This window comes from Microtus oregoni, unplaced genomic scaffold, assembly GCF_018167655.1.
Source record: "Microtus oregoni isolate MIOR12 unplaced genomic scaffold, Mior012 000077F_ref0000221, whole genome shotgun sequence".
NCBI lineage: Eukaryota > Metazoa > Chordata > Mammalia > Rodentia > Cricetidae > Microtus > Microtus oregoni.
In genome coordinates, this window is record NW_024544029.1 from 5,994,093 (window position 1) to 6,017,329 (window position 23,237).

The window sequence follows — 23,237 nt, forward strand, 5'->3', positions numbered from 1 at the left end:
GTCCTGTCACCCTGTGCTTCAGGCCTGCCACTCCTGCTCCTCTCTGATTCCCCTGTCTCGTCAGGTCTCTTGTCCCCGGTCTCCCTTTCTGTAGTGGCCTGCACACTGCTGTTCTCAGGAGCAAGCTGCTCGGGCTGACGGGGAGCCTGCTGAGGGCATTATGCGTGTCTTGGGGTGGGAGGTGCAGAGGGTTGTGCTCACGTGCCTGGCTCCACCTTGGGCTCACCTGATGGGGAGAGCAGGCCAATAAGGGGGTGATACTGGGCATTGAGCTGGAACCTTCCAGGACAGCCAAACACTGGCTGCTAAGAGAAGTCTAGCCTTGAGACCTGGAGATTCAGAATGGATGTCAGGTCCCCAGTGGCAGCTCAGAGACAGCAGGATCACTGAGAACCCGAAGTTCAAGGCCTGCTTCAGGGTTTCCCATGTCCAACCATATAGTCTCTTCCTCTGAAGAGGTGGGGGTGTATCCTGTGCCCCATAAACCTAGCTATTAAATTAAGGTCTTTCCACCATTCCCACCTAAAGCCTCACTCCCATGTTGCAGATGCGAACAGAGTCAATTTTGCTGAGGGTATGTGGTCCTGGGTGTGTGGCGGGAACCATGGAGTTCGGATTCACCATATAGTCCTCAAACTGTGCCAGCTGCCACATGGGGCCCTGACCAGTTCTACTGTCCACCGGGGAGTTTCCTCCAGCCCTTCCCCCTCTTCTTGCCTCTCTCTCTTCTCTTACCCGCCTGTCTGCCTCTCTAGCCCTTGAACCCTGTGATTTATCAGGTCAGATGGTTTTCTACTTTTGCGCCTGTGCTGGTCCTAAAGTGTCACCAATGCCTAGACAGTATCCCCTCGTTCCCCAGCAGCTTCTTCCTGTTTTGGAACTAGCTCTTGTAGACCATGCTGGCCTCGAACTCTCCCCAGCAACTTCTTTTTTTTTTTAATTTTTTTTTATGATTTATTTATCTTTATGTGCATTGGTGTGAAGGCGTCAGATCCCCTGGAACTGGACTTTCAGACAGTTGTGAGCTGCCATGTGGGTGCTGGGAATTGAACCCCGGTCCTCCGGAAGAGCAGTCAGTGCTCTCAACCGCCGAGCCATTTCTCCAGCCCCCACCCCCAGCAGCTTCTTAAACAAAGGTCTTCCCTCTGTGGAGCTGACCAAGCAATACTCTCACCCTGCCTCACCCTGCCCTGCCCTGGCCCCTGGCTGCACTTGCCACACACAGACGGCTCTGGCTCTCCTCAAGCTCCCCAGTCTGTCTCCAAATGCATCCATCCCCTCCTCCCTCTTCTTTTCTCCAGTTCACTTTGGTGGTACCTAAGAAGTATCCTTGGCCCTTCTCCCCATAAAGCTATCGAGCCCTGCTGGTTTCGAATCCTGCTTGCATCCGGGCTGTGCCCTCCTCCTGCAGCCCGGCAGCCATCAGCCAGTTGGTGTCCTCACTGTGACACTAACTAGTCAACTCTCCACACTCCAGTCCGAACTGAGCTTCACAAAGGCGGTGATCAGCCGGCTGCGCTCTGCTGAAGTCTCTGCTAGGCCTCTGCCACCCTCTTTGGCCAGCATCCTGGGGTGAGCATCCTGCCCGTTGCTGAGACTCTTCCTCTTCTCGGAGAGCCCTCAACGCTCTCTTTGCCTGGGTAACTCCTAGCCCATCCCCGAGGCCAGCTTCCAGTGTCACCTGCTTCTGTCCCGGGTAAGGACATCTCTGTGTGTTGTCACAGCACCTAGGAAGTTTCACACAGTCAGGACACTGTTGCTGCAGAGTTGATGTGTCTCCCCAGCAAGTGCTAAGCCCTTAGGAAAGGAATCACATTTAGTTCGTCGCTGTACACAGTGTCTCGCATGGAGACTGCCTATACTAGATACTCAGTAACGAGCAGGTGGCTGTCACATTGGCTTCATTCTGGTCTGCTGTTCCTATGGCTGTCCTCCTGCCCGCTCACAGGACTGAATTCTCTGACATCTTCAAATGACCACAGGCTCTGCCACGCCTTCCCCCATCTCAGTCCCAGGCAAGCCCTTCCCTGCCTCCTCTGTTCTTCCAGCTGTCCTGGCTTTCCCTTCCTCTCCTCAGAGGAACCTTGGTTTCTCACTGGGCGCAGCATGCTCTTGCCAGCGCCCCATTGCTAGTCCCCGTCCTTGCCTCCATCCCCTCTCTGTCTGGTCTGAGCTGCCAGGCCCAGCTGGCAGCACTGGACGCTGTGCGGGCACAGCCGTTATGGCCGGTCTCTGCCTCCTCTGTGACTCTCCTGCCCCCTCCCCAGCTTCTTGTTGACACGATGCCTGATCAGGAGGAATAGGGGATGCCAGCTGGGAGTCAGCTCCAGTCTCCTTTAGGCTGGACACCCTTGACCCCAGAGCGAACCTGCTGGGGCCAGGCACCCATGTGCCCCTGGCCTCATTGGAAGCGGAAGCTCTGCTCAGCTAATCCTGTCTCACTGGCCCCAGAAGATTCTCTTTCCCTTTTATGTTTGTTTTTTCAAGACAGGATTTCTCTGCATAACCTTGACTGTCCTGGAACTCGCTCTGTAGACCAGGCTGACCTCGAACTCACAGAGATCTGCTGTCTCTGCCTCCTGAGTGCTGGGATTGGTGCGCTCTCCCATTCTTAAAATTTATTTTCTTTACATTTTTATTTTATTGTGTGTATATGAGTATATGCACAGATTGTATTCAGAGGACAACTTTCTGGAGCCATTTCTCCCAGGTGGGTCCTAGGGATTGAAGTCATGTCATCAGGTTCGGTAAGGTGTCTCTCCTCACTGAGCCATCCCCCTGCCCATCTTCACACCTCCCCCCACTGCACAAACTCCTTGTTTCATCTGACTTCCCGTAATTTTGGGTCAACTCAACCTGTACCTCCCATCCTACCTAGAAAGCTAAGCCTCCAGCCTTCTTGCCCGCTTCCTACCAGCTGAGGGCTCAACCATGGCCCACACCCTACCCAGCTGCCCATGGCTCTAAACAAGAGGTGGCCTTTCTCTTATGCCAGAGATCCTTCCAAAATGCCACAGTGGTCACATCACCCATCAACCCTTCAACGGCTCCCCTTTACCTCAATGACCAACATGCAAGGAGAGATTGCTTCCTCCTGCCCCAGTTCCCACCCCCGCCTGTCCTCTTCACTACAGCTGGGCCAAACATTTACAGTGTCTCTTCTGAACCCTCCACGTTGGCGAGGCATTTCTTCTGTCTCTTCTTCAAGATGGTTCTCAAGTGCAGTTTCCTTGAGAAGCCTTCCTTGGTGTTTGTCCCTAGCAGAATCTAAGTGAGCAACAGAGAGATGTAGGATTGAGCAAATGGGGGAGACTGAGGGGTGCCCTCAGCGTACCCCAAAGGCCTGCTTCCCAGCCCTCTCCTGGGCTGTGCCTGGTAGAAGGATGCCGTTTACCAGCTGCCACGTCTGACCTAGCCTGGTTCTGGATGTGTGCCGATAGCAGTAGTGGCTGTGGGGAGAGTTTTGGTAACACAAACAGAAGTGTGTTGAATATTGCCACGTGAACTGCGCCCTGACCAGCTGCTTGGCTTCTGTGATGGCACAACCTTGCTTTTAAATGGGTATTGTTCTTATGACCCCCACGGGTTGGGAGAGGTTTCTGAAGACACCTCAGGAAAGTGCCTCCAGTCAGAGATACTATTGGCTCCCACTCCCTCACCTCTGGGGCACGGCACTGGAGAGCAGACACAGAGAAGGGTTTCGACTGCTGTGGCAGGTCAGGGCCAAGTACCACCTGCAGCCCTACTCTGCTGGCGGAAGGTAAAAGACACTAAGTGCCCTGACAGCTTCTTTCCCAAGATCATACAGGACAGACCTCCTTGGCTCCCACTCAGCCTGGGACAAGGTCTTTCACCTCCTGCGGTCAGGCAGGCATTGTCCAGTTCCTGGTTTTCCTGCTCAAGCCAGCACCATCCTGGGCCCAAACAGTCCCAGACTCTAGTGCCAATCTGAGCTCACTCATGCTCAGAAGTCTTTTGTCCCAGCTCCACACCTGGCTGCCTGCTGCTCCTCCTAGATATAAGCTCCCACTGAAGCCCGCTTAGGCCGGGGGAAGTGGTGTATGTGTGGGGGGGAGGCGAGGCCAGCAAGAGAGAACTAAAACATCATCACAAGGAAGGGGCTCAAGCCAGTCTGTGTCACCTCACTGGCTCTGACCAGACTGACAGGCTCCAGGTCACTCTTGACGGAGGAGGGGGCTGAGCTGAGGGGAGCTGCAATCGGATCCTCCCCACAAATTCTTCCTCCTGCCCACCCACCTAAACTGCCACCTCCTACCCACCACCGTCCAGTTTTAGCTCAAATCTTCTTCCATCTATCACAGCACCTTGTCCATCCACTGCTGATGGGAACCGGCAGCTTCCGGAGAGAGGAATAGACGCAGAGGAAGAGCCTTCAGCTGGAGAGTATGGGCTCTCCGTCCATGCCACCTTCAGGCAGAGAAGTCTGTCAGAGAGCTGACAGGGCATGTGTGTGCTTGGGTGGATCTTCCACAGGTGCGCTGGCTGCACACAGTACATGGAGCCTGGCTCTTTGAGCGCACGAGTGGCCAGGGTGGGGATGGAGGCGCCATGACTGTGTCTTGCATACCCATGCTATGAGAAGAGGAACACACAGGGAAGATATAGCCTCCCCAAGCACAGCTGCAGGTCAGTGCCACAGCTAGGAGCCCCAGAGATGGATAGGATTAGTGTATGTGTGTGTGCATGGCTCTTTGTCAGTTCAGTGTCAGATGGGCGATCACACACAGGTGCACAGCGCCCCCTCCTGGCAAACCTGCCTGCCCACGGCTCTAACTGGATCAGGCAGAGCAGTAACTCCTCTGCCTCGATGCGCCACCCACGCTGAGGGTCTGTCTCTTGTAGGCCCCTGTTCACCCTGTCACAGGTCCCTTGGGGCCTGTTAGACAGGAGAGTGCAAATCAAAGTTGTCTGAAAGCTGAACTGGTGTTCTGTTGCCCTCTGCACCTCCTCCTGGGTAGTGAGGTACTGGGCTGGCGAGGGGCTACTCCCTGGTTACCTCAGAAACCTAAGCCTGGGACACCCTCTTTGTGCTCTTGAGCAGCCTCGTCTCTGCCTGGATCCAGAGTCCAATCCCAGGGAAGAAGTGATGTGTGTGGATTTGGTGGGCGAGTCTGCCCCCTGCTGGTTAGAGCTGGCACTTGCAGTCAGCACCCTCACTTGCAGGAAGTGGGAAAGAGAAGGCAAGATGCAGTACGCGCGCGCGCGCGCGCGTGCGTGTGTGTGCGTGTGTGTGTGTGTGTGTGTGGTGTGTAGGGGTAGGTTCTGTGTTCAGTTGACTGGTGTTCCATGGAAACCTGTGGGGCAGGCAGGTTTGGGTCCGGCAGTTTTCACTGCCTTTCAGACCTAGGCTGTTTAGGGGGTAGCCTGGGTGGGTTGGCCTCCCAGCCTGGGTCTGCAGCTTCTCTTTCCCATTCCTGCTGCCTCTGACCCTGCTGAGGCGAAGCTGAGGAGCAGCAGACTCAAGCAGGATCTGGAGAGCAGACGTCCCTACTCTCTCAAGAGGTACGATCCTTTCTAGGGTCTAATTCCCAGTCAGGATCTCACTTCTCCTCATGGCAACCCAGGGGGCAGGGAATTAGATCCCAATTCATGGGCTCCTCATCCCAGAGGTAGCAAGATTTGAATGTGGGGCCGTGTGGTGGTGGTGTATGCCTTTAATCTCAGCCCTTGGTGGGCGAGGCAGCCTGGTCTACAGAGACAGTTCCAGAACAGCCCTGGAACTCAAAACAAACTTGAAAAACAAAACAAAATCAAAAAAGATTTGGAGGTGGGTGGCCAGTTTCCACCCTGGATTCTAACCATGGTGCTGGGTTGGGTGCTGACTACTCATGGGTCTTTACCCGCTCCTCACTGAGAGGCCATTGGTACTCCTCGCCCTTACCTCATCTGGCTCCTCACAACCCTGTGAGGAAGCATTTGGATACATTTTACAGGTTAACAATGGAAGCTCAGGAGTTTCCCTAGTGTCAACAGCAACTGGACAAGCAGGCAAGGACAGGAGGGGTAAGGGGGTGACAGGATCCCCTCCCCACCCTGCCAAAGGCAGAAGACAGAAGCCCCGAGGAGCTGGGTGGGGAGATGCTGTGTGCCTATGAGGGAGATGGTAACCTCTGAGCACGGGCTCCAAGACGCCGCCTTTCAGAAACACTGGAGTCCCAGAGAAGGAAGCTCCAGGCTGGTGCTCTCAGGACTGAGAGCCTCTCACCCCTTTGGAATCTCAAGAGCCTGGGTTGGTTCCCTCCCCACCCTACCTGGCACACCAGGCCCTCCTCAAGTGGCAGGGACTTAACATAGCCGAAGGGATAGGCAGAACGGGCGTGTGACTTGGCTATGGACCCTCTTCTTGGCCCTCCCTGGTCTCTTGTGCTGTTTCTGTATTTTTCTGTTTCTACATGTGGTCTCGCCACCCTCCAGCTCTCTGGTCCTGCCCGCCTCCCCTAGCCTCAGCTTTTCCGTCTGGAGGACTTGTCTGACAGTCTCTGCGCCCTCTGATGAACATGTGTGTGGGTGTGGTATCACAAAGGGAGACATGACTGGCCGTCGTCCCAAGAGGTTTCTAGAGGGAGATGACAGCAGAACATGAAGATTGATGGTTTTACTGGGAAGTGCCCAACCCCAAAACCAGCACCCCCCATCCTTGACCAAAAATAAATAGGATGGCATTCAATGAACCATCTGTTCCTCTGCTGAGGGGTTCTGGGGGATGTCCCCTCTGCCCACATGGGGGCTGGCTTTGGCACTTGAGAGGTTGGGCTGGGCGACAAAGCAGGCTGCTACCACCCCTTTCTGTTGTGGTCCTGGGCAGTCTGTGAGCTCGGTACTGCGGTCACAGTCTCTGAGGTCTGCCCTGTGGCATTCATTCTGAAGAGACCCTGTCCCTGTCAGACTCCAGCCCCTGGCCCCACCCGAGTGTCCCGCTGTGGGCTTCTGCTTCCATTTCTATCGTCAGCGTGGGTCCAGTGCCTCTTCCCCACCAAGAGGGCGGTGGGAAGGATGCTTGGAGGTCTAGTTTTCTTCTTCTTTGCCAGCAGTTCAGGGATGAGGGACTGGCCCCTGCCTGTGCTGGTCAGTGTGCCGTCAGCTCTATGGTCTTTTTCCGCTCTTCCCGATGGTCTTCCCAGTCCTCGTCCGGCTCGTATGTGCCTTTGACGACGGCCACACGATCACTGAGGCTCAGGGAGGAGGGGAAGAGCAGGTAGAAGTAGAGGATGGCAGCCAGGACGGCCCCCACAATCGGCCCCACCCAGAAGACCTGCAAGACAGGGTTAAAGCAGAAGCTGAGCCCCGAACTCATGCCTTCCTCATGAGGACACAGACACACAGACCCGGAAAGGAAATGGACTTCCAGGTTTCCAGTCCTTAATGACAAAGTCATGGACCACAGACATGCAGACCCTCCAAGGAGGCAGGCAGAGCCCAGGACAGACAGGCTTCCTAATCCCAGTCTAAAGAGAGGCAAGGCAACCTTCCAAGTAGACAAACAGAGCTCCCAACACGATGTCTTCCAAGGGGCAGAGCGGAGCCAGCAGTCCCCTGCTGAAGCCCCAGCAAGGCTCTGCCACCCTTTTCTGCACTCTAAGCCTGGCTGACATACGGATACAACACACTGTTCAGAGGGACAGTCCCAGAAAAACATGCCCCCAACATCTCCACTTGGACAGATACACACACAGATGCCCGTTCCACTTCTAGAGAAGTGTTGGTTCACTCCACCCGTCAGGCTTCATTTCAGCCCATTCTGTGTTCCCTTCTCCTTCTAGCCCCCAGGTTCTGGGCCCATAACATCCAGAAAGTGCGATCACTCCTGGACTTTCAGTTCAGCTCCCTGTGTTTCCAGGCCTGTTAGGGAGCCAGGGGAGGCCCACACTCACCCAGTGGGAGGGGCTGAACCGATCCATGACCACCGCTGGACCGAAGGAACGGGCTGGGTTCATGGAACAGCCGGTGAAGTAGATCTGGGTAGATGGGGGTCACAGTGAGGAGGGCACCGTCCCTTCCCCTCCCACAGAATTCTGGCTCTCTCAGGTCACAGTGTAAGGACCACCCACATCTCAAAGTCGGGTTTTCCAGTTCCTAGGTTGCTGACACTGTTCACACAGCCCACCTGACCATCAAACCATGCCCTCCAGACCATGTCCTCTTCCCTTCTCAGCCTCTTTTGGGCCTAATTCTCTGACCTCACCCTCCCTTCCACTTAGTCGCACTGTTTCTCAGTCCAGAGAGGCTTTTGGGGGAGTTCAAACCTAGGGCACAGTAGGACTACAGTCCAGAAGCCCCAAGACCAGGCCTTAACCTCTGCCGGGTCTCATCTTTCTGGAGGAGTCGCTGTTCTAGGGCTCCATATTCATCCTGAGTGGCCTCTCTCCATGACATCCCAGCTTGTGTCAGCACTACTCACCCCCACAAGGTGGCCCAGTGTGACAGACAGGCCGATGGACAAAGCTGGGGAGCCCACTGGGCTGGTACGGCGGGAGTCAGTGGAGGAGAAGATGCAGAGAGCCAGCTGGAAGGTCAAGATCAGCTCCACCACTGTGGCCTTGCCAGGCGTTGTGCTGTTGCTGAGCTACAAGGAAAAGCTGGATTAGGTCCCTGCTGCCTTCAGGTTCTGTGACGGTTCTGGCCTTCAAGGACACCTAGAACCTGAGTTCTTGGAAGCCAAGCCCTCTGCATGAACCAGACAAGCCATTCGTTACAGAAACTATACTTCAATGTGCACAGGCTTGAAGCTCAGGCCTGTAGCCAGAGGGTAGGGTGTCAGCGAGTTTTCCTGAGCACCATCGTGTCAATGGCTCTGCCCAATCCCCAGCCCCCACAAGCTGGCATTTACCCTCCCTCCTGTGGGCAGCTGCCCAGTTTGCCTCCTGCAAACTGCCCCTGGCTTCCTATCCGTGCCTGACCCGCTGCTGGTGCCAACCTCAAACCCGTCTCTCCAGTGTGGCTGACTCACGGCTTGACAATGGCCGCGAAAATCCTCCTCTGTGTTTGATTAATGAACCCAGTTCACATGGGACAGGGGGCTGAATCTAGGGCTGCAAAAATGGGGAGACAGTAGGGGGCAGGAGCAGGGGTTACAAAAGGGGGAGCCGGTATTTGGGGAGTGTCACATCATAGCTTCTAAGTGTAACACTTGCTACGCTATGCCCACCTCCATGTTATGGCTAATATATTGGAAGCCCATGAAGATCGGGGTTACCCAGACTACGATTACGATCCATTTCTCTTTGAAGGTTCCATTAAAAGTAAACGGCCAAGGGGATGACAAGCAAAAGCTCACAGGTGAACCTAGAAGCCGAGGGGATGTTTCGGCAGCCATGGGGAGCAAGGCCAGGCAGAACAGTGTAAGAGGAGGGGCAGATGAAGTAGAGCGTGAGGAGAAGCTGGGACAGGGGGCACAGCTTGGCCAGGAGGTTGGTTGGTAAACCTATTTTTCCTGGTAAAGTTGTTGTGCGCCAGCCTTTTGGTTGTACCCATTCTCAAGATGGAGAAGCATCGAGGATCTGGTCTTAATGTCCCCAGGGTCTCTGCCCACGCCTCTACCGTCTGCTAGGCACTCACCGCATTGACGGCCAGGTTGCCCCGCGCATTGATTGGCGCCAACCAGTAGAGGATGCCTGCCCCAGCAATGGCGCCCACCAGCTGGGCTGCCACGTAGAAGATAGCACGAAGCAGCGAGATTTGGTTGCCTACTAAGAGGGCCAGAGTAATGGCCGGATTGATGTGGCCACCGCTCACAGGCCCCAGAGCTTGAGCCAGGGTACCTATGGCCAGGCCAAAAGCGATGGAGATCTGCAGAATGGAGGGCAGCGCCGAGGGCCACTTGAGTGCCGAGCCCAGGCCAAAGAAGACGAAGATGAGGGTGGCCAGGAACTCCGCAAACACGGCCTTGAAGAAGGCCACTGAACACACCTCCTTCTTCATGGTGGCCTTGGGTGCCCGGTGGCAGCGGCAGCGTCGCAGGGAGGCCGTCGGGGCGGCGCTGGCAGCGGCGGGCCTCTGGTTTCGGGGCTCTGCGCGCGGTGCGGCGCCCACTCCGTGGCAGGCGGCCTGACACGGGCAGGGCAGGGGTGCGCTATATAGAGGGCGCGCGCCCCGAGGCGGGCAGAGCGCGGGGGGGCTGGGGGCGGCTCCCGTGCCCAGGGGCCAGCGCAGCGCACAGGGAGCGAGCCTGGCGGGCGCGCGCTCGCCGCCCCCAGCCCCGCGCGCCCCCGACCCCCCGCCCGCAAAGCGGCGGACCCGCCCGGGCCACGTGACCCACGCGGCGGTGTAGACCGGCCCAGCGGCCTGGGTCGCGCGCATCGTGCGCTCCGCGCTGCTCCCGCGCCCTCCTGACCGACGTACGTGCCCGGGCTCCCTGGGCTGCTGCCTCCCGTCGCACAGAGCTCTGGAAGTCCCTCTCGTCGGCCTTCACCCGCGGCCCGGGACGGCTGACAATCTTTCCCTTTTCTGCTCCTTGGGCTTTTGGTCCAGCTCCTCCTTTTCCTCGCACGACCAGGGCATCCTGACCCGGCTTCACCCACGGCCGGGCCAGAGTGATGCGACACTATGAGGACAGCGCCTCTTAGCTCCCTATCCGCCCGTGGCGGGGGCGGTCCGGCGATCGTGGGCCTCTCCCCGGTCCAGCCCGGCGGGAGCGGGGGCGTTGGGTAGGGAACACAGTGCCAGCCTGCCCTGCGCTTGGCAATCCTCGACGCCACGTGTGGCAGTGTCGGCTCTAGGCAGCAGACTCTAGGAGACATTCTCCATGGCAGCCCTTGGGAGCCCTGGGGTGGTGAGCGATTTGGGCTTAGGGAAGAGGCCCTGAGACTGGGGTCAGAGTGAAGGGTCTTGGCCTCTCTTGTTTCCGACCCAGAAGTCCCTCATTTTAGACCCCCGCTTCCTTCTCTCTTCCTCCTCAGCCAGACTCTTTAGGTCCATTTAAACCCTCATTTAGTTTTGGTCGCTCTCCAAGTCGGCTTCTAATCCGTGTTGGTCTTTCTTCCAAACGTGGCAGTCTCGGTTTCTCTCTCTCTCTCTCTCTCTCTCTCTCTCTCTCTTCATTTCTGCTCCCTCCCACAGTCTCTTTGCCGGTTCCTTTTTTTCTATCCCTTTTTGTTTTCTAAGTCACCCTCTTTCTGCCTGTCTCTCTGACTTTTGGTTTCTGCTTTTTCCTTCCTTCCTTTTACAGTCAGCCTGGCTATCACTGTTTCTGGCTACTCTCTATTTCACCGTTCTTAGTCTCTTAATCTGTGGGTCTTTGTTTTTGCCTGTCTCTATCTCATTTTCCTATGTCTGACTCTCATACAGTTTGTCTTTCTGGTCCCCACTCCCACCGCAATCAAGTGCTTCCACATTCTAGGACTGGGTGACACATTTTTCTAGTTCTCTGCTCCCTCTTGTCCCTTATCTCTCCCCTCTGGGCTTCCAGACCTCCTCTGCTGCCCTCAGCCCTCGCCAGGTTTGGTATGTGTGGAAGGACAGAGAGCTTTCCAGGGCTTGGGGACAGGGCAGGGACCCACCTCAGGGCCCCACCTCAGGGCCCCCTCTGCCCTCCCCATTCATGCTTGAGCACTTTGCCTTGTGCCAGCCATAGAGCAAGGCTCAGGAAAGTCATCTCATGCTATGATCCATTTAAAAACCTCCCAGGGCAGTTATGTCCTAAGGTGCAGCTGGGAGAGAGAAAAGATACGCATGTCCAGCAGAGGGTGAAAGGAGGCGCCTGCAGAAAAGCAAGACCCTGGAGGAGGGACTTCAGGCCAGGTGGCAGCTAAGAGGCCAAAGAAAACAGGGTCCAAAGAAACCCTGCTATTGTTTCCCATTCTGCCTGGCATTTCCTGCTGAGCGACTCCTCCCCAACGGCTCCAGTCAGGTGGACTGTTCTTTTCTCTGTAGAGTTGCAAGGCTATGCCCCCAGCAGGGCAAGGCAGCTGCAATAAGGATTTTCTTTAGGGCTTGAGGTTCAGACTGGAGAAGGGCCACAATCGCTTCAGAGACCTGGAGGCCAGACAACCCCACCCCCTCTCTGTAGTTTTTACTTTGCCTTCCCTAGGCACCGCTCTCCTTTTTTAAAAAATTAATTTTTTATTTTTCTTCACCTTTTTTGTCCAGGCACTGTCTTACTGAATCCGTAGGTCTCACATTCTATTTTCCCCGAGTGGACAGAAGTCAGAGCTCCTGGTAGTCCGGCCATCAAAGGGCGTTCCTGCCTGAGAATGAGAGCCTTATTCTTCCCCAGCTAACAAAGGACCGGGAAGGCTAAGAACTTGCTTTTGCTGGGAAGATAGCTCAGTGGTAGAGCCATTGCCTAGCATGTGTGGGGTCCTAAGTTCAATTCCCAGTGCTGGGGAGGAAAAAAGTTAGTTTGGGTCAGGCATGGTAGCTCACACCTTTCATTCCAGCCTTTGAGAGGCAGAGGCAGGCAGATCTCTGTGAGTTCGAGGCCAGCCTGGTCTACAGAGTAAGTTCTAGATCAGCCAGAGACTACATAGTGAGACCCTATCTCAAAGACAAACAAACAAAAGAACTAGTTCTTGCCATTTTCTGGATTAAAATATAATCTGGAATTGTCTCTTCTGTGCTAATTATTTAATTCCAAGCAACCTTGTGAGAAGGCCAGAACTCAGAAGTCACTTGCTCAGCCTGGCACAGTGGCCTGGGATAGAGACCACAGACGTGGTCACAAGGAATGGCCTTGGTGTAACCAAAGAAGGCCCCATCTGTCAAGGTTCCCCCAAGGGCAACCGGTTCTGTTTCCAAGGATTGCGTCTGAGGCCTTTTCATCTCTCTAACCATCAGGGTCACCAGGTCCCTTACTGGAGAAACGATGGGAGAGAGTTTCTGGCAAAATTATGGAGATATGGGAAGAGAAAGAAGCCTATTACCCCAGAGTCTGGATGGAGCCTCTTACCAGCGGAGGACCAAAAATTTCAACACAGTTGGCAACTTTTGCTTAAAGCTTTCTCCTTTTAATTTTTTTTAATAATAACCAACTAAAATTTTATTGTATATGTTGGCAGTGACTAAAAATGTATTTCAGAGTTATTTTCAGATATATTTCTTTTTTTTAATAGTAGCACTTTGGTTTGATATTTTTTAATTTATTTATTTATTAAAGATTTCTGTCTCTTCCCCGCCACTGCCTCCCATTTCCCTCCCCCTCCCCCAATTAAGTTCCCCCCCATCCCGAAAAGCAATCAGGGTTCCCTGTCCTGTGGGAAGTCCAAGGAACCGCCACCTCCATCCAGGTCTAGTAAGTTGAGCATCCAAACTGCCTAGGCTCCCACAAAGCCAGTGCGTGCAGTAGGATCAGAAACCCATTGCCATTGTTCTTGAGTTCTCAGTAGTCCTCATTGTCCGCTATGTTCAGAGAGTCCGGTTTTATCCCAGGCTTTTCCAGACCCAGGCCAGCTGGCCTTGGTGAGTTCCCAGTAGAACATCCCCATTGTCTCAGTGTGTGGGTGCACCCCTTGCGGTCCTGAGTTCCAGCAATACCACTCTTGGAAATATACCCAAGAGAGGCCTTATCATACAACAAAAGTATATGCTCTACGATGTTCATAGCAGCATTGTTTGTCATAGCCAGAACCTGGAAACAACCTAGATGCCCTTCAATGGAAGAATGGATGAAGAAAGTATGGAATATATACATATTAGAGTACTACTCAGCAGTAAAAAACAAGGGCTTCTTGAATTTTGCATGCAAATGGATGGAAATAGAAAACACTATCCTGAGTGAGGTAAGCCAGACCCAAAAAGAGGAACATGGGATGTACTCACTCATATTTGGTTTCTAGCCATAAACCAAGGACACTGAGTGATCCTAGAGAAGCTAAATAAGGAGAACCCAAAGAAAAACATATAGGCATCCTCCTGAATATTAACCTTCAGCAGGCGATGAAAGGAGACAGAGACAGAGACCCACATTGGAGCACTGGACATAAATCTCAAGGTCCAAATCAGGAGCAGAAGGAGAGAGAGCACGAGCAAGGAACTCAGGACCGTAAAGCTTTCTCCTTTCCCAGCCACAAACCCCCAGTTTTCTAGCCTCTCAGGGAAGATGCCATTTACAATAAAAAAGGCTTGTGAGACGTGGTGTCTCCTGGCGTTTTCTTATCTCACTGTGATCCCACCCAGGACACCTCAGGAGCTCCTTTACAATCTGTTATAGAGAGGGGACTCAGACTAGCACGGAGTCAATAATCCCAACGCAATTAACATTTGCTTAAGGCTTTCTCCTTCCCAGGTTACAATTAAACCTGTAATTTTCTAGGAATCCCATCAGAAACTCCCTTTACAATAGAACAGCACATCCCAACCTCCTTGCGCAGCTTCCAGTTTTACTTTTTCAGACCCAAGGCCTCCCCAGAGCCACTTCCAGAGACACCCTGAAATCACACTTATTGAAGAAAACCAGTTTCTCGGCACCCCGTTGAGCGTCACCAACGCGCCCTATATGGCTAGCACTCAGACATGTCACTGGCGGTCTTCACTGAGAAGCCGGTGCCCATACGCTCAGCTGGTCCTCGTTTTTCTTCTAATAAATGTGTCTTTTAATGAACTCCAGCCCTACTTTGTGCTGGCGTCTCCTGGAGTTCTTTTCTGTGTTCGAGCCAAGGATCTGTTCTGAACTAAGATCAAGGGAACTCAGGTACTTGTGGGTGACAATGGGGCTGGGATTCTGTCCCTGCCACTGCTGTCAGAGGTACTATATTTTAGAATAGGGGCTGGAGAGATCGTTCCCTGGTTAAGAGCATTGGCTGCTCTTCCAGAGAACCTGGGTTCGATTCCCAGAGCTCACATGGTGGCTCGCAATGGTCTGTAACCCAGTCCAAGGGATGACCTATTCTGGCCTCCATGGGCACCAAGCACATACATGGTGCACAGACATATATGCAGGCAACATGTTCATAACACATACGATAAAATAAAAGTAATAATAAGAATTGTCTTTGCCCTGCACACTCAAGGTCCTGACCTTCCTGTTCCAAAGGATGTTCCCTATTTATCTGGGAAGAGTGTCTTCCTACCTGTGGCCGAGGGGCTAACATCTCTCAGAGTAAGGCTCTTCTCCCATCTCTCCTATTATAGGGACCTCTGGAAGGAGAAGGTTGGGGTGGAAATGTTAGGAACCTGGGACTGTCTCGGGCAAGTGGACTGAATTGATCATTTTTAAGCTGTGGGAGAGAGGAAGCATTTATTGACAAATGAGCATTTATTGTTTCCTATATGCAGAACACCATTTGACAAGACCAAAAAGGAAGAGACAGTAAGAGACTGCCTTGCCTCCGAGGGGCTTACACTCTTCCTGTGGGCGTGGTGTACCTTCAGGGCCACAGCTTGTAGACACAAACATCAGAGCAACTTTTGGAGGGATGAAGTCATTCTGCACAAAATGGGAAAGGGGGAGGATGCCACCGGGACAGTCCAGAGCTGTGTGTGTCCCCAGCTTGGGGACCTGCAAGTCTGCTCACCTGCCTCTATGCAGTGCTGTGTCTGTCTAGTTTGGGTGTGTCTGACCTCCACCTTCTTGACTGGGTGCTCTTCAAGGGCAGAAACCACCCATGAGTCCTTGTGGCAATTCCTCTGACCCACTCACCACCCACTTCAAGACCATCTGTCCACTACATGATGGAGACTTGGACTGGGCTGAGTGTTCTGGTTTTAGTCGGGGGCTCTCAGGAAGAGATTGGGGTTTGCCTCAGAGGAAAGATGTGGGATCTTGTGTAAGACAGCCTGGGTTCAAGTCTTGGCTCTGCTGTGTATTACCTGTGTGTCTTTGGGCCAACCTTTAGGGCCTCAGTTCTAGAATCAAGTGGGAAAAGGAGCATTTGCTCTGCCTATCTCACCAGGTTGGAATGTTGAGGGGATTGTGTGGAAACAGGAAAGCCTTACATGGCTGGGGACTGTGACCCTTCCTGAACTGATGGAAGGTCTCCATAGATGAGTTAAGACATAGGAAGTGGCCAGCCCTGGTGCTGGGACACAGAGACACGTGTCACTTATTCCCTGATTCTCCTATCATTTAGGCTTCAGTCTTGGGGCAGATGTGACTCAGGAAGTGGTCCAGATACATCCTTGACCTTCAAGAGGGGTGCGTTGGGGTAAGTGGAGTGGGCATGGGGTTCCTAAATCCTTTGAGCTTTCAGGGCAATGACCGAGAGGCGGCCCCAGAGGTCACTGACGCCACTCTTCGGAAGCCATGAGGTCAAGTCACTGTCAGCAGTTGTTGGGGTATGGGAGGGTCCTTCTCACAGCGTGCATGCCCAATGAGCCTCTTCTTGCCTCCAATGAGAAGTTTGGTCAGGCAGACACAAAGGTCACAGCTACAGAGATTTTGTTTTGATCTGGTCACGTGCATGGGGTGTTGGAGTGAGGCTGGTGCTGTGGACAGATGCAGTCAGAAGCCTTGAGAGTGTGGGGTGACAACATGGACAAGAGGTGTCAGGCGTGGTTGCAGCGAGAGGAAGGGTGGCTGAGGGAGAAGGTGGAAGCCAGCCAGCACGCAGGCAATGAGGAAAGCTCAGAGCCTGGACCAGGAAGCGGCCAGCGCCAAACCTGGCTCCTTCTGTCTGGACCTTGGGGCCCCAGGGCTCCCGTTTGCTCTAACTACCAATTACACGAAGTAGAGAAAGCTAGAGGTCTGGCTTTTCTGCCCTCCCCTCCTGGAGAAGGCGGCGATAATGAAAATGAGCCTAATAATGGAATCACAGTTCACAGGGCATCTTTATATGCATAGTCTTACTTAATCCCAGTTAAATCTCATCTGAGAGCAGATGCCCTGCTCTGGCTTAGAAGTCTGGGTTCCAGATTCTGGACCTGCCTCTGCCTGCTCCAGTAACTTCCTTCCTCTGATCCAGGAGAGCGCAGACTGCAAGGTCCACACAGTAAGCGTCAGGCCGTGGGAGCTGGCGGCGTGGAGCACAGGGAGGGAGGAAAGGAAAGAGGGAACAGAGATTCCTACGGGGGAGGGGCAACAAGTGAAGGAGGGGTGTTGCTTGGTGCCTGTGGTTGCATGCCTGAGCACCTTGCCCTACCAGCCATAGGCATGTGCTGTGTGCCAGGCTCCCGGGCTCCCTTGCGAAACCGAGTGTCTCCTTTCATGCAGTATCTAATTGCAAATCTCCCCTCTCAGGACAAAAGCTGCGGCCGATGGAGGGCTTTTGTTTTCTTTGCCCAAGTGGTAGACTAATCTTTGGGGGGGCTCCCTGGGGAAGAGAGTCAAGCAGCACCCTCTCCCCGTTGAAGAGCCCTCCCTTGGGGTAGAAAAGGAGTCCTTGGATACCCAGTCCTCCCTTCTCCAGAGGTTATGTCTAGGGGACTTGTTCTCTAGTTGACAGGCTCCTTACAGCAATGAGTCCTGACAAGTCTTTGGGCCGAGGACTGTTAATTTGGTAGAGTCTTCCCAGGGGGTCGAGGATGAGGTTGGAAACAAGCTGCCCACTCCTTCCTGGACCTGACTTGCTAGGAGGACTCTTCCATAGCGGAGAAAGTGGATTTATTGCAGGTGTCAGAGTGGGCGGCCAAAGCGGGAATGAGAAATCCCAGCCCTGTATCACCATGGGCATTCAGGGTCACACTCAGGCACATGCAGACCCTGCACGTGAGGAGAGAAGCACGCGGAGATGGACGAGCACTTTTACACCTGAACAAAACCAGATACCAACCACAGGCCCCCAAGGTGGTCTCTACCCACGTTTCCCCTGCACCAGGTGCGGGCTCTCCAGAGCTCTCCTTCTCCCGCCCGCCTGCTTTCCCTCCCCACTAGCTTGTTTTCCCAAGTTCCTGGTTCCCTGCAAGAAATGAGCCGGATGGTCGCTGGGGCCAAGACTTCGGGGTGGGGGTGCTGCCAGGTTCCCGGGAGAGCCCCTTCTTGAGGCTCACCGCGCTTGCGGGCGCTGGAGCAGCCACTGCACCGGGGGCGGACGGTGCGCCGGGGGGAGGGAAGGGGCGGGCGGTCGCTGACTGCGCTGCGGTACGCTGCGCTGCGGTGCGGGATAGTGCGGGGCGGGGCGCTCAGGCTTTGCTCCCACGCGGCAGGCTCTGCGGGGAGTGGAGCTCCACCGACTGCCGCCGCCGCACCTCGCGCTCCTCCCAATCAGTGTCGGGCTCTAGGCCCTTGAGCACCGCCAGGCGTTCCTGCAGGCTCTTGGCGGAAGGGAACAGCAGGTAGTTGTAGAGGAGGGAGCCGAGGATAGCGCCCACCAGGGGTCCGATCCAGAAGACCTGTGCGGAGTGAGAGGAGAGGTTCTGGCACGGCTCATCCAGCCCCCCCCCCAACCCCATGTACACTGCTGTCCAGGCTGCGTAGGATCCGGCCGTCGGGTGCCTCTGATACCGTCAGCATGAGCTGCCAAGGGCCACTAGTTAGTGTAGGGGGTGAGTGGGCAAATTCTTAAGCCTGCTGCCTAGCTGGGAGTCCGGATTTTACCACTTGTGTGAACTTAGACAACTCACTTTCTCGGAACCTGTTTCTTTTCTTACAAGAATGTCCACTTCCTAGAGATGGGGCAATTAAACGGGCAAGGTTTGCAAAGCTCTGAGCAAAGGGCCCAGCACATACCAAGCTAACTGTTAAGCATGAGTATCATTTACTGGGTCCTGAATGCCAGGCACTATGTTATGGAGATAAACTCGCTTAATTTTCCCCAAGAAAACCGATAAAATACTGACTGTTATCTTCGTTGATAACAAGGGACAGGGGAAGACAGAATCTTTGGCATGGCTCTGAAGGGTGAAACAAATGTTTCTCAGGGCCTCAGGACAAGTGGAGAGGGATTGAGAAGTCCACTCCTCCACCCCCCCATCTTTTATAGCCCCCTAGTGTCTCCCTGGGATGATTTCTAGGAATGGGGAAGTCAGGGCTTTGGCCATTACCCAGTGGTCATCAAACTTGCCCGTGACGACTGCCGGAGCCAGGGAGCGTGCTGGGTTCATGGAGCAGCCTGTGAAGTAGATCTGCAATAGGAGGTGGGTGCGGGGTGCGGGGTGGGGGGGTGGGGGAGGAGGGGGTAGAGAAAAAAGGAGACTGAGAACAGGGTGGGACAGCCTCACCTCCACCCCCTACCAGTGCTTGGAAGCTTGGACTCAGTTTAAGGTGAACCCATGATGAAAGGGGGCATGAATGGTGCACACCTTTCATCCCAGCACTCGGAAAGCAGAGGCAGGAGGATCTCAGTGAGTTCAAGAATAACCTGGTCGCCGGGCGGTGGTGGCGCACGCCTTTAATCCCAGCACTCGGGAGGCAGAGGCAGGCGGATCTCTGTGAGTTCGAGACCAGCCTGGTCTACAAGAGCTAGTTATTCTGGGAAACTGTCCCTCTGGGGAGTTGTATGCGTCTATCTCCACAATGTCCCATGTGGATGTTTCTTTGGGGGACATGTATGTTTTGGTTCCTGCAGGGTGGCTGGAACCAGCAGCCGTGACTTACTCCAAGGAGGTGGCCCAGGGTTACAGAGAAACCGATGGAGAGAGCAGGGCTGCCCAGGTTGTCACCGCGCCGCTCATCCGTGGAGGCAAAGATGCAGATCACCAGCTGCAGGGTCAGGAAGAGCTCCACGGTCACCGCCTGGCCTGCTGTTGCGTTGTTGTGGAGCTGGAGGGGGGCGGTGAGTGAGTGGAGGGGAGCTGCTCACTCTGCCTTCCCCCTCTTCTGTCCCCCTGCTTCTAGCTCCATGGAGGCCCTAGGGTGAGAGCCAGAAAACTGCCCCCTCCACTCTAATTGCAACCACTACCCCTTCTGGATCCTGGCCCCGAGGCAGGGCGGGGACCCTGGACAGCCTGAGGGTGGGAGGTGGATCCCAGAACTTAACAGGCATGGAGGCTGAGATCTTTGAGAGGAAAGATGTCATGATTCAGATTTGGGGGAGGGGTCTGATTGCAGAAGGAAACTTTGGGACTGGTAACAGAACAGTCTGTTTCTCTAGGTCACCCCGATGCAATGGGATGTGGAGGGGATCAATCTTCCTGGGGTCCCACGGTCAAAGAACATATAGTCTTCACCTCTACCCATTGCATTCAGAATTCTGTCCCCAGGGCTGCAAATCCTGTGGAGGTGGGGTGGAGGGTGGGTGGTTGGGGGTGGAGGGGTAGGGGAGGGCGGGGTGGGGGCTCTAGATGCTGAAGGTGGGGTGCCCATGGTCAGTGCAGCTCCTGCTGTGGGAAAGAAGAGAACTTGGGGTTGAACTAAGAGGCCGTTTCATAACCTGGCCACACCCAGTGCTGATTTCTCTCTGGGTTTGTCATCCTGTGCCCCACGCCCTGCCCTCTGGGGTTGAGCACTGCACAGGGAGGGCTGGTGACAATTCCTAAGCCCCACATTCCTTCTCTAGGTCCTGAGCTCCTAGCCTCAGCTTCAAGGTCTTTCTAGGGTCTAGCCTCAAGCTCTGCTCTGCTACAGCCTCCTAGTGACAGGAAAGAGGGCTTGGAACTGCCGCTTCTGAGGCTTCTGTTTGCTGGGGGACTGTTTGCTCTGGTCTCAGTGTCCCATTCTGTACAACGAGGATGATAAGACCAATCCTGGAGGATCAAGGATGACAAGGGCAAGCCTCTAACCCCACTCTTGTTGGCAGTGGCTGTTCAAGGGGGATGCTCGAGATGTGGGTCTGATGTCACATAGCCTGGACTATTTCTAGATGACACTGTTTACTACCTCCATGATTTGGGCCTACTGAATGCTGGGAGACCTCAGAACTGAACTTACAACGCTGTACCAAGGATAAACTAGTATGTGGCCTGGCAAAGGGCAGAGCTGCATCGAGGGCAACTTCTGTGGTCCAAGCTGACTCTTGGTGTCATCCTCAGAGAACATGAGCAGCTCGGGTGGCCACTGGTCTCTCACCAGGCACTATGCTGCCTTATTCCAGACAGGCAGGCTTCCCGCCACCATGCAAGATGGGGTCAATGCAGAGGAACAGCCTTTGATGGTGACTGCTGGGTAGGCTGGGAGATGTTGGTGGACAAGGGCTGGCTGCTCCCCAGGGTCTTAGTTTCCCCAGTGTCTTCCTGCTAGAAAAAGCCTGAGGTGTGCTCTCAGGAAGTTCTTCTTTGACTCTGGCTGGATGTCTGCCTGTTGTAAAACCCATTTAATTTTTAATAGCAATAGATACATTCCATCCCTCGCTTCGGCCTCCCTAGCCTCGCTGTATTCTCCAGTCTGAAGAAGAGTGTTTTCCGTCCCTCTCATAAGGACAGTCACTCCTTCAGATGAGGCGAGTGTGTGCAGGGCCGAGGGAACAAGTAAGTGGCGAAACAGAGGAGGCCTGAGAGGTTCTTGCTTTCCTGGTTTGGGGTAGGGGTCTAGTCGTGCTGAAGGGTCCCTAGATTCCTAGGCCTGCACAGATTGGAGAGAAGAAGGACCATGGCTCCATTTTCTCCTCTCAAAGTGTCCCGGGCACTGCGCACCACCATGGCGCGAAGGCACCATTGCTTGGCAAGCTGCAGGCTTCTGTCGGGTTCTGGTAATTCTGGCATGAGCAAACTCTAGAATGTTCACTCCACCACTTCCCTTCCCAAGTCTGTTTCTTTGTTCGCGAGACAAAGACCAGATGGTATTATTTAGGACAATTGGTTGAGGGAGAGATTATGGGTTTTGCAGCTGAATCAGGGTTTGAGGGTTTAGCACACACCCTACCCACCCAAACCCACCCTCCCTTACGGAGCTGTCAGTGTTTGGCTCATGAGGAACTATCTAGTCCTCACACAGTCAGTGCTGTGGAGAGATGTCATCCCTTCCTTTCTAGATCTCTGCAAGCACACTTGGAAGTTCCGAGGCCCCAAGGGGCTGCTTATCTGTTCTAGGGTGCTGTGTCTGGTTGCACTCCACTCCTCTGGAGTTCATCAGAAACCCGAGCATGTTCTCCCTTGGTAGGACTGGGTGCAAGGCCCCCAGGTGGCCAACAGGATTCTGTTCCTGGTGACTCTGGCTCTCTCCTCAGCTCTCCTGATGTAGCTGTGTTCCTAGCCTAGCTCTCTGTTTCCCCACTCGGCTTGTCCACACCTTTCATCCAGCCCCAGGGTTCTCAGTGTCCGCCCTTCCCAGAAGGGGCAGAGCTTCAGGCTACTCACAGCATTGACTGCCAGGTCCCCGCGGATTTCTACTGGAGTAATCTCATGGAGTATCGCAGCCCCGACCACAGCCCCCAGCAGCTGGGCAGCCACATAGAAGGCAGCTCGAAGGAAGGAGACGTGGCAGCCCACTAGGCAGGCCACAGTCACAGCAGGGTTGATGTGCGCCCCGCTGACATGGCCCAGAGCTTGAACCAAGGTGCCAATGCCCAGGCCAAAGGCCACAGCGATCTGAAGCACAGATGGCGGGGAGCTGGCCCACTGGAGGGCTGAGCCAAGGCCAAAGAAAACGAAAAGGAGTGTGGCCAGGAATTCAGCCAACACGGCCCGGGAGAAGGCTATGGATCGGAGTTCCCACATGCTGCCCAGCCTTCTGAGCCCTGGCCAGGGGTCTGGGCCACGGGAGTGGCTTTCCCTTGCCCCTCTCTCTTTCTCTCTTCTTTTTCTCTGGACCTCTGTGGAGGCTGGACCTTGGGCATTTATAGGACCTTTCTATCCTGGATTTGGGCACGTGGGATAGAGGTGTGTCTGCCAATACCATGTTCTCCCATGGTGGCCTTGCCCCCAGCCCTGCCCCTGCCCACCCAATGTCCTATCTTCCCATCTTGGCTTCCACAGCCGACTAATGTTCTCATTAATGAACTCCAGATAAGGATTGACGTCCCCTGTTTTCCGTGTTTGTTCCCTCAGCTACCCCAGGGAGCTGCCGCAGGGCCTCCCCTGCCTCCACAGTGGCCACCACCAGCACTAGTTCCTGTAGAGAAGACCGTGTCCAATGGCTTTCTCACTGACTGACTGATCAAGGAAGGGGCAGTGCCTCATCCAAAACCAACTGTGAGGAACTGTCGGAGCGGACTGGGCGGTCTTCCTTCTGGAAAGGGATGGAAAACAACCGGACGGCCTGTGACAAGTTTCCAAGGCAAAAGGCCTAGGACTGGCTTTCTCGCAGTCAATCACCCGTAAGTCATTATCCTGTACCTTCAGCCAAAAACCCCAGCCAGAGAGCGACTCCCATTGCCCGCAGCTCAGTGGCTCTGGGATCCTGGCCCCGCATGGTGCAGTCACTAGGGTCAGCTGGGGAAAATGAGGGCTTCTGTTCAGCAGAGCCCACTCCTGTCTCTGAGATGTGACATTTCTGGCCTGTCTCTATAAATGAGATAATAAAACTATCTCACGGG

General features: G+C 54.5%; 2 protein-coding genes across 2 annotated transcripts; both read right to left on the reverse strand.

Moving 5' to 3' along the window:
• Window positions 1-6,601: 6,601 nt before the first annotated feature.
• On the reverse strand, window positions 6,602-10,089 carry Aqp5 (aquaporin 5). The gene is made up of 4 exons (XM_041642765.1): window positions 9,577-10,089; window positions 8,420-8,584; window positions 7,893-7,976; window positions 6,602-7,273 (listed from the first exon to the last, which is right to left on the reverse strand). Exons 1-4 carry the CDS (start codon window positions 9,937-9,939, stop codon window positions 7,088-7,090), a joined length of 798 nt encoding a protein of 265 aa, XP_041498699.1. The 5' UTR covers window positions 9,940-10,089; the 3' UTR covers window positions 6,602-7,087.
• A 7,824-nt stretch (window positions 10,090-17,913) lies between these two features.
• Aqp2 (aquaporin 2) lies at window positions 17,914-22,419 on the reverse strand. The gene is made up of 4 exons (XM_041642724.1): window positions 22,060-22,419; window positions 19,424-19,588; window positions 18,871-18,951; window positions 17,914-18,219 (listed from the first exon to the last, which is right to left on the reverse strand). The coding sequence occupies exons 1-4, from the start codon at window positions 22,417-22,419 to the stop codon at window positions 18,010-18,012; spliced, it is 816 nt and encodes a 271-aa protein (XP_041498658.1). The 3' UTR covers window positions 17,914-18,009.
• Window positions 22,420-23,237: the final 818 nt, after the last annotated feature.